This window comes from Cyprinodon tularosa, unplaced genomic scaffold (assembly GCF_016077235.1).
Source record: "Cyprinodon tularosa strain WSP-4 unplaced genomic scaffold, ASM1607723v1 ctg117, whole genome shotgun sequence".
In the NCBI taxonomy this organism is placed as follows: domain Eukaryota; kingdom Metazoa; phylum Chordata; class Actinopteri; order Cyprinodontiformes; family Cyprinodontidae; genus Cyprinodon; species Cyprinodon tularosa.
Genome location: NW_024037970.1, coordinates 152,237 through 165,361, shown reverse-complemented (window position 1 = coordinate 165,361; position 13,125 = coordinate 152,237). Strand labels below are relative to the sequence as shown.

The following is a 13,125-nucleotide window of genomic DNA, read 5'->3' as shown; positions in this document are numbered from 1 at the left end:
TGCTTTACTCCATGTTTTATAGTCTTAGTGGTTTAATTCTTATTTTGTTGTGTTTTCTGGTTATTTTCAGTTCTCAAATTTTTATTTGTTGCCCTCTGCTGCCCTATTGAGTTCTCCTTTTTTCCCTTGCCCCTTTCTTGTTTCTGCTCTACTCACACCTGCTCCTAATCTGCTCGTTAGCTCTCCCTTTGTTTCAGTCTCCCATAAATACTCTCTCTGTGCAGTTCTTCAGTGCTGGTTCCTCGTCAAACTTCCTCCAACTCCGTCTCTCTGAGCCTTCCACCTTGTGATAGTTATCCCCCTGATGTCTCCATGGTTTCTGGTTTGTTTTCTTGTTTTGATTGTTGTATTTTTTGACTCGTGGTTTCCTGTTATTTTGGATTTAGTTTTCTTTTTGGATTATCTGCCTCTGTTTTCAGTAAACCTTCATTAAATCACCAAGAAATTGACCTCTGCCTTCCTGCCTTTGCTTTTGGGTCAACAATCCATAACCAAATTGTGACACAAGCGTTTCTCTGGCTTGCTACCTCCTTGTCATAAGACTCTCATGTTGCACTCAGAAGGCTAAGGAAATAACGAGGGGAGGTATGTAATATGAGCAATGCACTGGAGTAGGGCTGTAACTGATTGCAGAATTTTAACCTAGTCTGAAAATATGCCTGCTGAGGAGTTTTGGATAATGAATATTAAAGGACATCAAAGGTTTTCATCTTAAATGCAAAATGTTTTTTTTTTTTTACATTATTTTAATAATATCTGCATAATTACTTCTCTGCGTAATCCTCTTTCAGCTAAAGGCATGTGTCATAGTCTGTATACTCCAGTTAAAAATGAATCGATTACTGAATAATTTGACGATTAAACATGATTAATCCAATTAATTGTGTTAACCCTACTCTGGAGTGAAACCTTATGTCATTCGGACTCTAGTAGAAGTACAAATGGAAAACAACTAAGCATGCATACGTAAATTATTGAAATCTATTAAATATAAAATGAAAGACATTTTTTTTTACATTATCGATAGATTTATTGTTTATTCTGACAGGCTCAAATAGTGGAAAACATTTTAATGCAATTAAATTCAAATTCAGAAGAGCTGTCCTATGTTATTTTATTACCTGCCTCTGGTTTTTACTACCCAATCACCAACCCCTTGTACTCCAATACAAAAAAAGTGTAGTTAATTTTCTTGTATCTAGCATGTAGGGTTTTAGATTAGTGTGCGAGGAAGTTGTCCTCAAATCAGAAAGGTGTTGATGGAATCCCAGCTTTCTGCTATGTGCCCCTGCTGCTGCATGCAGGAACACCTGAGGAAATTGATGTAACTATGATAAACTACCAGTAGAAAAAAATAAAGAACTGCCATTAAAATTAGCTTAAACCACATGAATGCTGTGACAACAAACTCTAGGGATTTTAAAACCATTATTATGTTTAATACTTCAAGATATTTTAGAACAAGAAAACAGCACATACTTGTTAATCTAACTCACAGCAGGAGAGGAGCAATGCTGTTTTACTTCAGCCTTATTGTTTAGGATTTTGTCCTTTATGTTTTCACGCAGGAAATGTAGAAATCCCTCAACATAGACCCACAGTAATCTAGGACTCCAGCTGAATATAAATATTGACGTCGGCTAAACTGGTCGTAAAATATTCTATGTGGATCTTCCGCCTTTTTTTGTTATGCGCCTCGGCTCTTCACAGCAGTCTAACCTTTTTAAACCTAAAATCATCAAAGGATTTCTATTTGGCAAAACTGAAAACACTGCGTCTAATCCCTACCAGCAAATGTAACTTTTTAACATGTATGTGGCGTCATCATTTTTTTTTTTCTCATTAGTCCTGATCTTCACTAATCCAAACCATGTCTTATTATCCAAAAAATAAGTAGCTTCTGAACCATGTTCAGGAATTTTATTTGGTTCTCTGAGAGATATTTGAGTAAAAAGGGTTATCTTATGTATTCACAATCATCCACCTTCAAAGTGGGAGCCGGAGTGTAAAAAGAGCTTGATAGGTAAAGTCTGATCCTTTTTTTTTTTTTTTTGTTTAATCTAAAGCTACTAAAATATGGAGGATTACAAAACCCATATCTGCAAATGGGACAGTATTAATGCCGGTAGGCAGAAGAGGAGAAAAAGAAATGAAGCATAAATGAGTTTTAATGTATGTGAGTCATTTAAAAGCCCCAATGTCAACCATTGTCATTATGCTTCTGGGTACTGCTTGGTATTGGGTTATCTGTTACAAAAAAGGTCAACCATGTATATATGTTTTGGGGGTTTTTTTTCTTTGAATTCTGTGAGTGCCTGCAGCGTTTACTATTTCTGGACATCAGTTTTGACTTGGCACATGCCCAAAGTAAAAAGGTGCCCTTCTAAAAGGAACACAGTGAATGATAGGCTGGCAGCATGTCTGACAGATTAAGATGATGTAGATTTGATTAAATCTAATGCCAGCAGCAGCCATTAGACATGCAAATAACCTGCCTACTGTGAGTCTAAGCTTAATACCTTAAAGCCATTACTTGAGATACACCATGGTGTGAGTCCCCTAATGGAGAAGCCTTTTGTTTCAACCTCTTTTTTCTATTTCAGCTTAATTTGTTGTTGTGGCCATAGGCGCCTGAACAGTGAACCAATAAGAATAAAACATCGTCCCATGTTTAACACAGTAAAAAACTAATTTCATCCCCACTCGAATAAATTCCTAAGTCCTCATTTTGCCTTTTGACTAAGAAACTTTAAAAATATTTAATAAATTATTGGTATATTAATGTTCAATCTGGAGTTGGTTCTGTGCACTAAAGTGTGCTTTGGAAATACAAGTCTCATTATTATGTGGAAATATTACTCAGACAGTATGCCTATGTAGAGGAAACATAAAAAAATAACTTAGTCCAAACACAGTAGAATTAATCTAACTTTTTATGTAGAAAGCAATGCATGTCTGCAATGCAAGTCCCTGCTGGTTTCTTGGGCCTCACTGGCAGCAGATGGTACTGTGTGCACATAAACTAAAATATTAAATGGAATTAGTCTGTCTGTGTCTACCAAAATAAACCCTTTTCAGCATTAATACAAACAGCTTCTTCATGGCTAAACCCACCTATATTCTAGAAATACCTGCCAAGCATATGTAAAAAAAAAACAAAAAAACATATTATTGGCATTTTAGCCTACAGGACCACAAAGTATATAAAACAGAGCAGTATGTAAAATCTTACATTACATTACAAAAAAAAAAAGGACTTGTGTTGGCAATAATAATTATACTGTGATTACATCACTTGCAATGTATGCCTGTTAACCTCTTTCCTCTCTATGCTTCCAGTGCTTCCTATCTCAACATTTTTTGTGCAATGCCATTTGTGTGAGTATCTCCCTTCTACATTAAAATGTGCAAATGCAAGGCTTTGCAGTATTAATATGGCACATCATCATAAAACTAGGACAATATGTCTGTCACTCAAAGGACTTTGTTAAATGTCCGGTTAGATTGATCTATGTGCAAAAAAAATAAATAAACATGGAATTGGTGGCAGATTTCTGCAGAAACACACCCAGCCCATCCAAGGATCCAGGGACTCTTCCTATAATAAGATGGGTCAGATCAGACTCTACTTGCTAAGGAAAATTTTATCTTTTTGAGTAATGGTGCACTTCTGAAAACCTTATTTGACTTTCAGGTGGTAATCTTTTATCCTGAAATATCTTATATACTGCTGAGATGGAGCAGATGGATGAGTTCATCAGGCATCTCGATTGACTCAATGAAGGTGGAGGGAGATTGGAGCCCTGAAGAGTTGTTGAAAAATGTCTCCCAACTCACACATAATTACTTCTGCAGAACAAAAGTGCTCCTTCTGCAAAAAAAACCATGCTATATCCTGTTTGCATGTTAGCGCAATTATCATAAATCAATCTCCTCAGCAGTTTTTAGACTTTTTAACTATCACTGCTACCAATAGGCGCAATAACTGTTTCCATCACTTTTGTTATTAGAAGTTTTTTCTGTTCTTGAAAAATACTTGTTTTTTTTAGCACAATTATTATTGTGTATACATTTATATTTAGTTGCTCATCTAAATGTATGAAAATATCATATTTTAATAACTGTCGTATGTTTATGTCTTTAATGTACCCTTTCTGTGCAGCCTGTTTTTTGTTTAGTTTTTTCTCTTTTTTCTATCACTTTGCCTGTTATTTTGCAGTCAATACACCTGCATTTCCCCACAGAGGGATAGTGAAAGGATATTTATATTCTATTTATTCTACTCTATTCTATTTTGGTCTAGTCTATCACAAGTTGTATTTATAAGTTTGGTGTTATGGGTTAATTGAACAATAAAGTTTAGTACTACATAAGTTTCCAAGTGTATATACACAATAATGTAAAACATAAAAAATCTGGTGTTATACTTTTATTTTTTACACATACATTAAAAAGTTAATTCAATCCAAACAAAGCCAATAATATTTTGAAGTTGTTATCTAGTCTTCTCAACAACTTTAAAGTCTGTAGTGACAAAATACCAATGAAACTGTAACCAACAGGGAGGAAGAGGTGGTGCTTCGGACTTAAGGCATTTCAGAAATAATAAAATGCAACCTATTTAAAACTAAAAAGCTCTGGAATGACCAATAATGAAGTGAAATCCAAATTATAATGTTTTGGTTTTCCATTACTCACTGTTGTCCTTTCTGAGATCTAAAAAGCATTTCTCCTTCTCTGAGAACATACTTTTAAAGCAGAGCAGAAGGACAAACTGAGGGATAAGGGGTGGTGGAAAATGGGACAGCTTCATGAAAGACTCAGGGCTGCACAACTAATCACCATAATTCACCAAAATATACTTTAAATTAGTAAAATAACCGTTTAAAAAGAGTGAAAAATGACTTTCTCAGATGTAGTTGTACCACCCTGTTGACTAACAGAGGAGGAGTTAGACCACAGATGGGTTGGACAGAAAGTCCAGAGTGCAGACTTTACCTGCAAGGTCAGCACTATATTCTCTGGCTGAGTGAAGCCAGACGAGATGAAGAGGACATGCAGTAGACACGGGCAGTGCAGCATCAAAGAAAGAGCAAAGCCACAAAACACAAACATATGAAAAAGACCAATAGAAAGAAAAACAACAAAGCCTGCATGCAAAGACACCAATACATAATGTACCAAAACACAGTGAAAAAAGCACTTTTTGGGTTTATCTAAATGTAATTTCAGAATGCTGAGTATATTATGTGAATAACAAGTCTATATGTGAAAGGCTGCATCCAAGAAATCCTTAATTTAGGTTATCAGAAGAAAGGCTGTATCTCCTCTGTAATAAAAAAGAGTGTATGGAAACAAAGCTAGTTAATATTAAAACCCATATGAGCAGCTCTCCTTACAGTAAACGTTTTATGTCACAGAGTAGCTCAGAAGTACAGGGCTTCTGTTTATTTGAAGTTTAAAAAAATACATTAAAACAAGGTGACAAGGTGCCAAAATGACTGACTGACTCTGACTCACTGATTGAATGACTGAATAAATGAATGACTCACTCACCCACCGACTAACTCACTCACTAAGTGACTCCCTTACTGACTAATTTACTCTCTAACTCAGTCACTCACTCACTGATTCACTCACTTTGTCACTCCTTGAGTCACTCACTCACTCACCGACTCACTCACCCACCGACTCAATCACTCACACGTTTACTAAGTAGGTTACTAAGTAAACATGAGTCACTCTCTGAGTCAATCACTGACTCACTCACTCATTTACTGACTAACTCTCTCACTCAGTTATTGACTCACTTGCAGACTCCCTCACTGTCTCATTCACTCACTGACTCAGTCAATCACTGACTCACTCATTGACTCACTGACTTAATCTCTTGCTCACTAACTTATTTTTTAATCTTTCCCTCACGTTCTCACTCTCTGACTCACTCACTGATTAATTTACTTACTTGTTCACTCACTGACTCACTCACGCATTTACTGAATAACTAGCTCACTCAGTCATTGACTCACTCACTTACTCTCTGACTCATTCACGATCTGACTCACTCTGACTCACTCAGTCAATCACTGAATCACTCACTCACTCATTTACCAACTAACTTGCACACTCACTCACTCACTCACTCACTCACTCACTCACTCACTCACTCACTCACTCACTCACTCACTCACTCACTCACTCACTCACTCACTCACTCACTCACTCACTCACCTTTTTATATTCTGTTTGAATGGCTCCAAACTTGTCCTTTGCCAGCTTGACAATAAGATCTGCAATGGTACAGAAAAAAGGACAAACTATCTCATTTTCAGAAAATAACAGGCACTATCAAAACCTCAGTTACATTGGTTTCCTTCTGTTACAGAAAATACATCCACAAATTCCTTAAATGTATTCAGCATAAACATATATGCCTCTATAGTTCTATATACATTATCTATGATTTGTCTTGAGTTCATCTTATTAAAAATCCTTACATCCAGTTTCTAGTTTACACTAGACCTCTAATATAAAAGACATACAAAATGTTGAATCTTGTAAGACCATATGTTTTACCATATTTTTAGAGCAGTGTATGGGTCCATTATTTAACCCATCAGTCTCCCAAATCTTCATCACTGATCTGTTTGCTGCATCTGCTAATATCTAGTTCTGAACTCACCTAATTTATCAGTAATGCTTTCACAACTCAAACATACCAATAAAATATTATCAGATTTACAATGTATCTGTATAAAGAATGCATCATTTTGTTTCCATGGTACGCAGCTGGAGAACAAGGCGAAGGGTACGCAGATGGTTTTGGTAAACAGAGGCTGTAAATCATGGTTTATCAAATCTGTAAAAGATACAACTTATATAGGAGGTTTTACAGCTGGAGACTGTGTTCTGAGGTGCCGAGTAAGATAGGTGGTAGGTACAGTAAGATGAGGCAGAGGACAAGGTAAAAAAAAGGAAGAGACTGAATCTATGTCTTCCGAGAAAGAGAACAAAGTATGCAAAGATGTTGTAGTGAATCAGAGAAACCCTAAACATCAATTAAAAGAAACATTCACCAACATGTTGGTTAGATTAATGGACAAAGCACAGACTGATAAGACTGACTAAGAAATCTTTGCCCTCAGGTGTACCGGCTGACATAATGACATGATGCATTTTGCTTTAAAGTTACAAATGTGGTTCCTTAGTCAGCCTCACTCTTGTGTTTGTGCATCAATGTAAATCTGACTGACGTGGAAGCTTCTAAAGCCAGAAGTAATAAAAAAGATTAAAATAAAATAAAAGACAACAGTGATTTATTCTGTGCAATGCCATTGTCAGGTTTCTCATGCAGATGGGCATCACCATTAATTGGCTTTGCCAAGACAATATAGTGGTTGTCAGTAGGTTACAGTCAAATAAAAAATAAATGCTATATCTCCCTCAGAGGTGTTTAGATTAAATATTAAACACACAAACTTTTATCCTCTCTACAATCTGAAGACAAGCAAATCTTCAGTTCTTGGTTCATCCAAGCATTACAGTTAATTCCATCGAATCTTTTAAGTCCACCACAAAAAAAACACCTGCTGACAATGTACGATCAGTTTCTTTATAGACAGTAAGCTGTTAGTTGTGGAAACATGTATTTAAATCTAAGAAAATGATAAAGACAGATGAGCATTTTTTTTTTTTTAAATCATCAGGAACCCCTATCAAAGTTTTACACTTCTGTTCTAATTCAAATGTACATGTGGAGCAGTGGTAGCTGACTCATCATACAGTGATGACAGAGAAAGCATCACTTCCAAAAATGGATACAAGAAAAATAAGAGTTTTTCCTTCTCAACCATGAAGTTTTTCTTTTGTCTTAATTGAAGTTAAATAAACATACTGTCCTGAAGCCATTTTATTCTATATAAAACCGAAACTCGAAACTGCACATCTACTCAAAGAAAATCTATTTTACATCAAAATGTTGCTATAGGCTTAGCTTTCGCCCCGTTGTTATGGATACACAAATAAAAAGCTTCTCTTTTAAAGTCGTAGGGAAACGACCGTGGAAGGTTTGCAAGCAAGTTTGACTGTGACCGGTTTATCATAAGCATCTTAAGAACCAGTTAGCGATTATTTAGTTCAAGTAGGTTCCCAATGGGAAATTACATTGGGACCGTGTAGCACAAAATTGGTGACTTAGAAACGACTCTGTCAAGGAATGCTATGGACAGCTGATGCAAGAGGAGGAGTGTTTTGTGTCGAAGGTCGTGGATGAGTGTCCTCCGTCATACATTTTTTATTTAGAGGAAGAAAGCAGGGACGAAGATGTTGTGGAAGAGGATGCCAGGGCGGCAGAAGCTTCGTTTGGTGTAGAAGGCTTACAGCCGTACATGTTTGAGCCCTTGCCTCGCAACGCTGCCAGTTCTGTTAGCTCTACGCCTGCCGAAGACACAGACCTCCATCCCAGGAAACACTGGGACATACCTCAATGGTAAAGTAAATGTTCCTTATTTTAAAGGAATACTATGCAACATCTTTCAGTTAATTAATGTGTTCCATAACGTTTTGGATGATTAAATGAGTCATTTCAGGTCGAACAAAGGTTTTCTCGGCCGCCCTGGTGGTCTGTAGGGGAAATCCCATACTTGCAATTGCAGGAGCCCTTGGCCCAGAAGTGTCGTGGATCGCGAGAGTCTGTCTTGCTTTACCACGAGAACATGGCTAACTACAATCTTTGTTATTTAGACACATGCATAACAAATAATGTATGAAAACATGCTAAATTTTCAAACTCAAAAATTGGATCAAAATAGTCACTTACGGCAGTAGACATGGTGATTTGTTGCGTTCGCCTGTCTGCTAAGCTCAAAACAACCGCGCCTGGCTTGACGGAGAAACCAGTAGAACAGCTTAGCATATTTACGACAGTGCACTTTTACTTTCACCAAGGGGCCCAAAGAGTGCCAAGAAAATATTCCCCACACCATGACACCACCACCACCAGCCTGAACAGTTGATACAAGGCAGGATGGATCCATGCTTTCATGTTGTAGACGCCAAATTCTGACCCTACCATCCGAATGTCGCAGCAGAAATCGAGACTCTCAGACCAGGCAACGTTTTTCCAATCTTCTATTGTCCAATTTCGATGAGCTTGTGCAAATTGTAGCCTCAGTTTCCTGTTCTTAGCTGAAAGGAGTGGCACCCGGTGTGGTCTTCTGCTGCTGTAGCCCATCTGCCTCAAAGTTCGACGTACTGTGCGTTCAGAGATGCTCTTCTGCCCACCTTGGTTGTAATGGGTGGTTATTTGAGTCACTGTTGCCCTTCTATCAGCTCCAACCAGTCTGGCCATTCTCCTCTGACCTCTGGCATCAACAAGGCATTTCCGCCCACAGAACTGCCGCTCACTGGATGCTTTTTCTTTTTCGGACCATTCTCTGTAAACCCTAGATATGGTTGTGTGTGAAAATCCCAGTAGATCAGCAGTTTCTGAAATACTCAGACCAGCCCTTCTGGCACCAACAATCATGCCACGTTCAAAGTCACTCAGATCACCTTTCTTCCCCATACTGATGCTCGGTTTGAACTGCAGGAGATTGTCTTGACCATGTCTACATGCCTAAATGCACTGATTTGCCGCCATGTGATTGGCTGCTTAGAAATTAAGTGTTAACAAGCAGCTGGACAGGTGTACCTAATAAAGTGGCCGGTGAGTGTATATACATGTTTAAGCCAGAATGATTTGACAATTAAATATGATTTCCCTACGACACAGAATTTTTTAACCTAGTCTCACCCATTCTTGTTTCTTTTATAGCTCTGTCCATTGTACCTATTGTGTCACTAATGTAATTCAACATCTGAGAGTGTGGGGCACTTTCTTGTATCAATTTTCCCACCGAGATCAGAAAAACAACCCAACTTTTTGGGTCAGCTTGTCCATGTCTTCTGGGTCAACTCTTTTGCCCCAAAATGGCTGCCGGCAGTCACTATTGTGCTTTGCTGGATGAAGTGTCACACGATCCAGTCTGTCCGTGGAAAATAAGTACAGAGAGATAAGAGTGTGTGTTTCCAACACAGGCTTGGGGTTAGGGTGTGCTTTTTATACCATTCATCCACATAAACTGTAAATTCCATATAATAAACAAAGGCTTCAATGCCTGAACAAAGGACAATTCTCAGGGCTGGAAATAGGGTTTCAGTTTGAGAAACTTTCTGTAAATGTCAAAGCGTGATCAAGTGGCAGCTTTTCAGCTCAAACTAGAAAGGTCAGTAACATGTTGTTGTTTTTTAAATCATGTAATACTATAACATTGTTTTTTTTATGTGTTTTTCTAACAATGGAGCACAAGGGTGTAACTTTGTGTTGAAAGTTGGTGGGGACGGCTCATAAGGAAAGGGAGCTACCTGCGCGACGCCTTTTTTTTTTGTTGGAAAGGATAAAGCCAAAAAAATGCGAATAACATTTATCAATTTAATGCTTACAGTTGAAAACATAACTGTTACAATATTCACTTATATATTTTGTGCAAAAAATATCACATAAATCTAAACAGACAGTACAAATCAAATAAATATATCAATTTTGTAGAACATTTATTGACAGTCAATTTTGGGTCACTTTTTAAAATTAATTTACTTTTAAACCAGGACTCGGACAAGATCTTATGGGGCCTTAAGCAGAATATGATTAAGCAACTCCGTCTTTCTGTCAAGAACATCCACCAGCAGGGTATGGGTATCAATACTGATTTGATAGAATCTGGGAGAGCGGACTATGTTCAACCATCCATTTTCTTTAACCTTATCCCTCAGTGGAATCAGGAGGTGCTGGTGCATATCTCTAGCCACGTTCTGGGTGAGAGGTGGGGTCACCCTGGACAGGTCACCAGTCTGTCGCAGTATGTTCAACCAGCTTAAAAGTAATCGGTAATCAGATTTATTATTTGCACTTTTACTAAGTGAACTTTCCAACTCCCTTAAATCTGAAATTCCAATGCCAAAATTGTTTAAATCTTTTATCTTTGGACCCCCTGCAGAGTGACGTCACACCTGCAAGATCCTATCCTTACCTTCCTGCTAGATTGCAAAAAGCAGCTTGCTCATGAGTTGTCAACTTAACACGCTAAATCTTAAATGTACGTGTACATATAAAAGAAAAAGGGGCGCAGTGCTTGCTACTGAATGGCAACACTATCAAAGTCAGGAAAACGTTTTAAGTAAAGCCGGGATTAAAACAGTAGCTACAAGAAGCTTCAAATAAAAGGTGTTCTTTATGTTCAACCTAAACACCAACTCCGATAGACCATCAGTAGAGCAGGTGTTTAAATTAATCAATCACTGCTGCGAAAGCTTATAGCAGTGAAAGCTAATATACCACAGCCATCACTTAATAAACGCAAAATAAACAACCCTCTAAAAACGGAAAACTGTAATGGACTGAAAGTCCTGTTTTTTATGTGGGAAATTATTTGCGTGTGTTTTAGTATAATTCTGATATATTGGCGCTGTTGTCTGTTTCTATGGCAACGATACTGAATGTAGTGTAGCTTAGAGACCTGCATGGGTCGAGTTTTACCAACCCGCACCCGCCCGAACCCGTTAGGATGACTACCGAACCCGACCCGTCACCTGCGGATATCTTCAATTCAAATCCAAACCCGACCCGACCCGTTGATATTTAACCCGCAACCCGATCCGTTAACCCATCATAGGCTATTGGACGCTGCGCTGCACCCAGTGCCTGATTAATATTACATTTCTGATGTCCATAACAACACACACGCATAAAAAAAATCACCAACTACCCGCCCGCACTAAAAAAATATCCGCCCGACCCGTTTATTTTTTTTTATGTATTTTTCGCGGGTACCCGACCCATTGCAGGACTCTAGTGTAGCTGACATAACAGGGCCGGAAAAGAGTGGTTTGAGTTTTTTTCCAATGTTTCAGTTATATTTTAAATACGGTATTAACTTATTTTTACACTATTCTCTATTCTTTTACTACTTTAAGTCTCTCCTGAATAAAATTAGGTCTTAATATTTCCACAAGTCCCTCTCACCTGCAAGTCTGAGTCCACTGCTGTCCCTGAATGGATTAGCATTTTTGGAGGGAAGCGACAGGTGTTATGGGGAGAGGGCGGAGGAGGGTGATGGGGAGAAAGCGAGAGGCAACAGATTCTTTTTTCTGAGTTTTTTGTCGGGGTTTGTGGACGGTGAGCAGCGGGGAGAACTTTTTTAATTTTCTTTCTGAGGAGCGGCATGAATGGGGTTTTAATCAGATATACACAGCACCGAAAGCAAAATACGTGTACAAAATATTGGTGGGGACTGTCCCCCTACCGGTCAAGATTGGTGGGGACATGTCCGCACCAGTCCTTAAGGAAGTTACGCCTATGATGGAGCGTTTATCCCAGCACCACTGCAAAAACTTCTATTTTCTGCTTGTCTGTGTTTTGTTTTTGCACAGTAGGAGTTACAGTAGTAGCCATTCAAAATGACCCCACTTTCCTGGATGGGTCCTTAGCTGACCCTTGGCTGGTCCCCTATAATTCCTTTTTAAACATCAGTATTTGTACAAAAATATTCTTTCTGTCATGATTTGTGTACATTAAGACCCAAAGAGAAGTGTCCTCTCCTGGTCAGACCCATCAAAAGGGTGGAGTCAGAGTGAAACAATATGCAAGAAGGGGTTACTCCAGTGGATGGAATTTGGAGGGGATTTTGCTGGGAGTTGGATAGAAGTGGGCTGCCATTCCCCTGGCATTTGACTGGGAACGACTATTTTGAATGGCTGTATGATGCAAATCAATCATTACTTGAAGATATTTAGCTCAACAGAGGTTTCCCTTAAAATTTTTATTTCAAGTCATCTTTGAATAAAATATCTTCATTGAGAAATGCCATTCAAAGAAAATTAGGAGTAAACTGATTAGTTGCCCATTTTCTAACCCCAGTACCATATTATATAACCAGTTTGCAAAGAGATGAGAAGTGCTGCTGGGCAGATAATAGGAGACCCTATTCTTTCCTGAAAATCAAAAAGAAAACAAATTATTTAAACAAAGAAAGTCAAGATAATTATACAAATAATTTTCACTTTAATCTTCATCAATGTATTAAAATG

General features: G+C 38.0%; 1 protein-coding gene across 2 annotated transcripts in view; it reads right to left on the bottom strand.

The window, feature by feature from the left end:
* prom1a (prominin 1a) overlaps window positions 1-13,125 on the bottom strand; it is a 143,212-nt gene that overhangs the window by 61,320 nt on the left and 68,767 nt on the right. For both annotated transcript variants that reach the window (XM_038307956.1, XM_038307963.1), the window contains exons 15-16: window positions 6,232-6,290; window positions 4,999-5,025 (exon numbers count right to left, since the gene is read on the bottom strand). In XM_038307956.1, coding sequence (XP_038163884.1) covers window positions 4,999-5,025; window positions 6,232-6,290 — 86 coding nt within the window. The remainder of the gene's footprint in view (window positions 1-4,998; window positions 5,026-6,231; window positions 6,291-13,125) is intronic.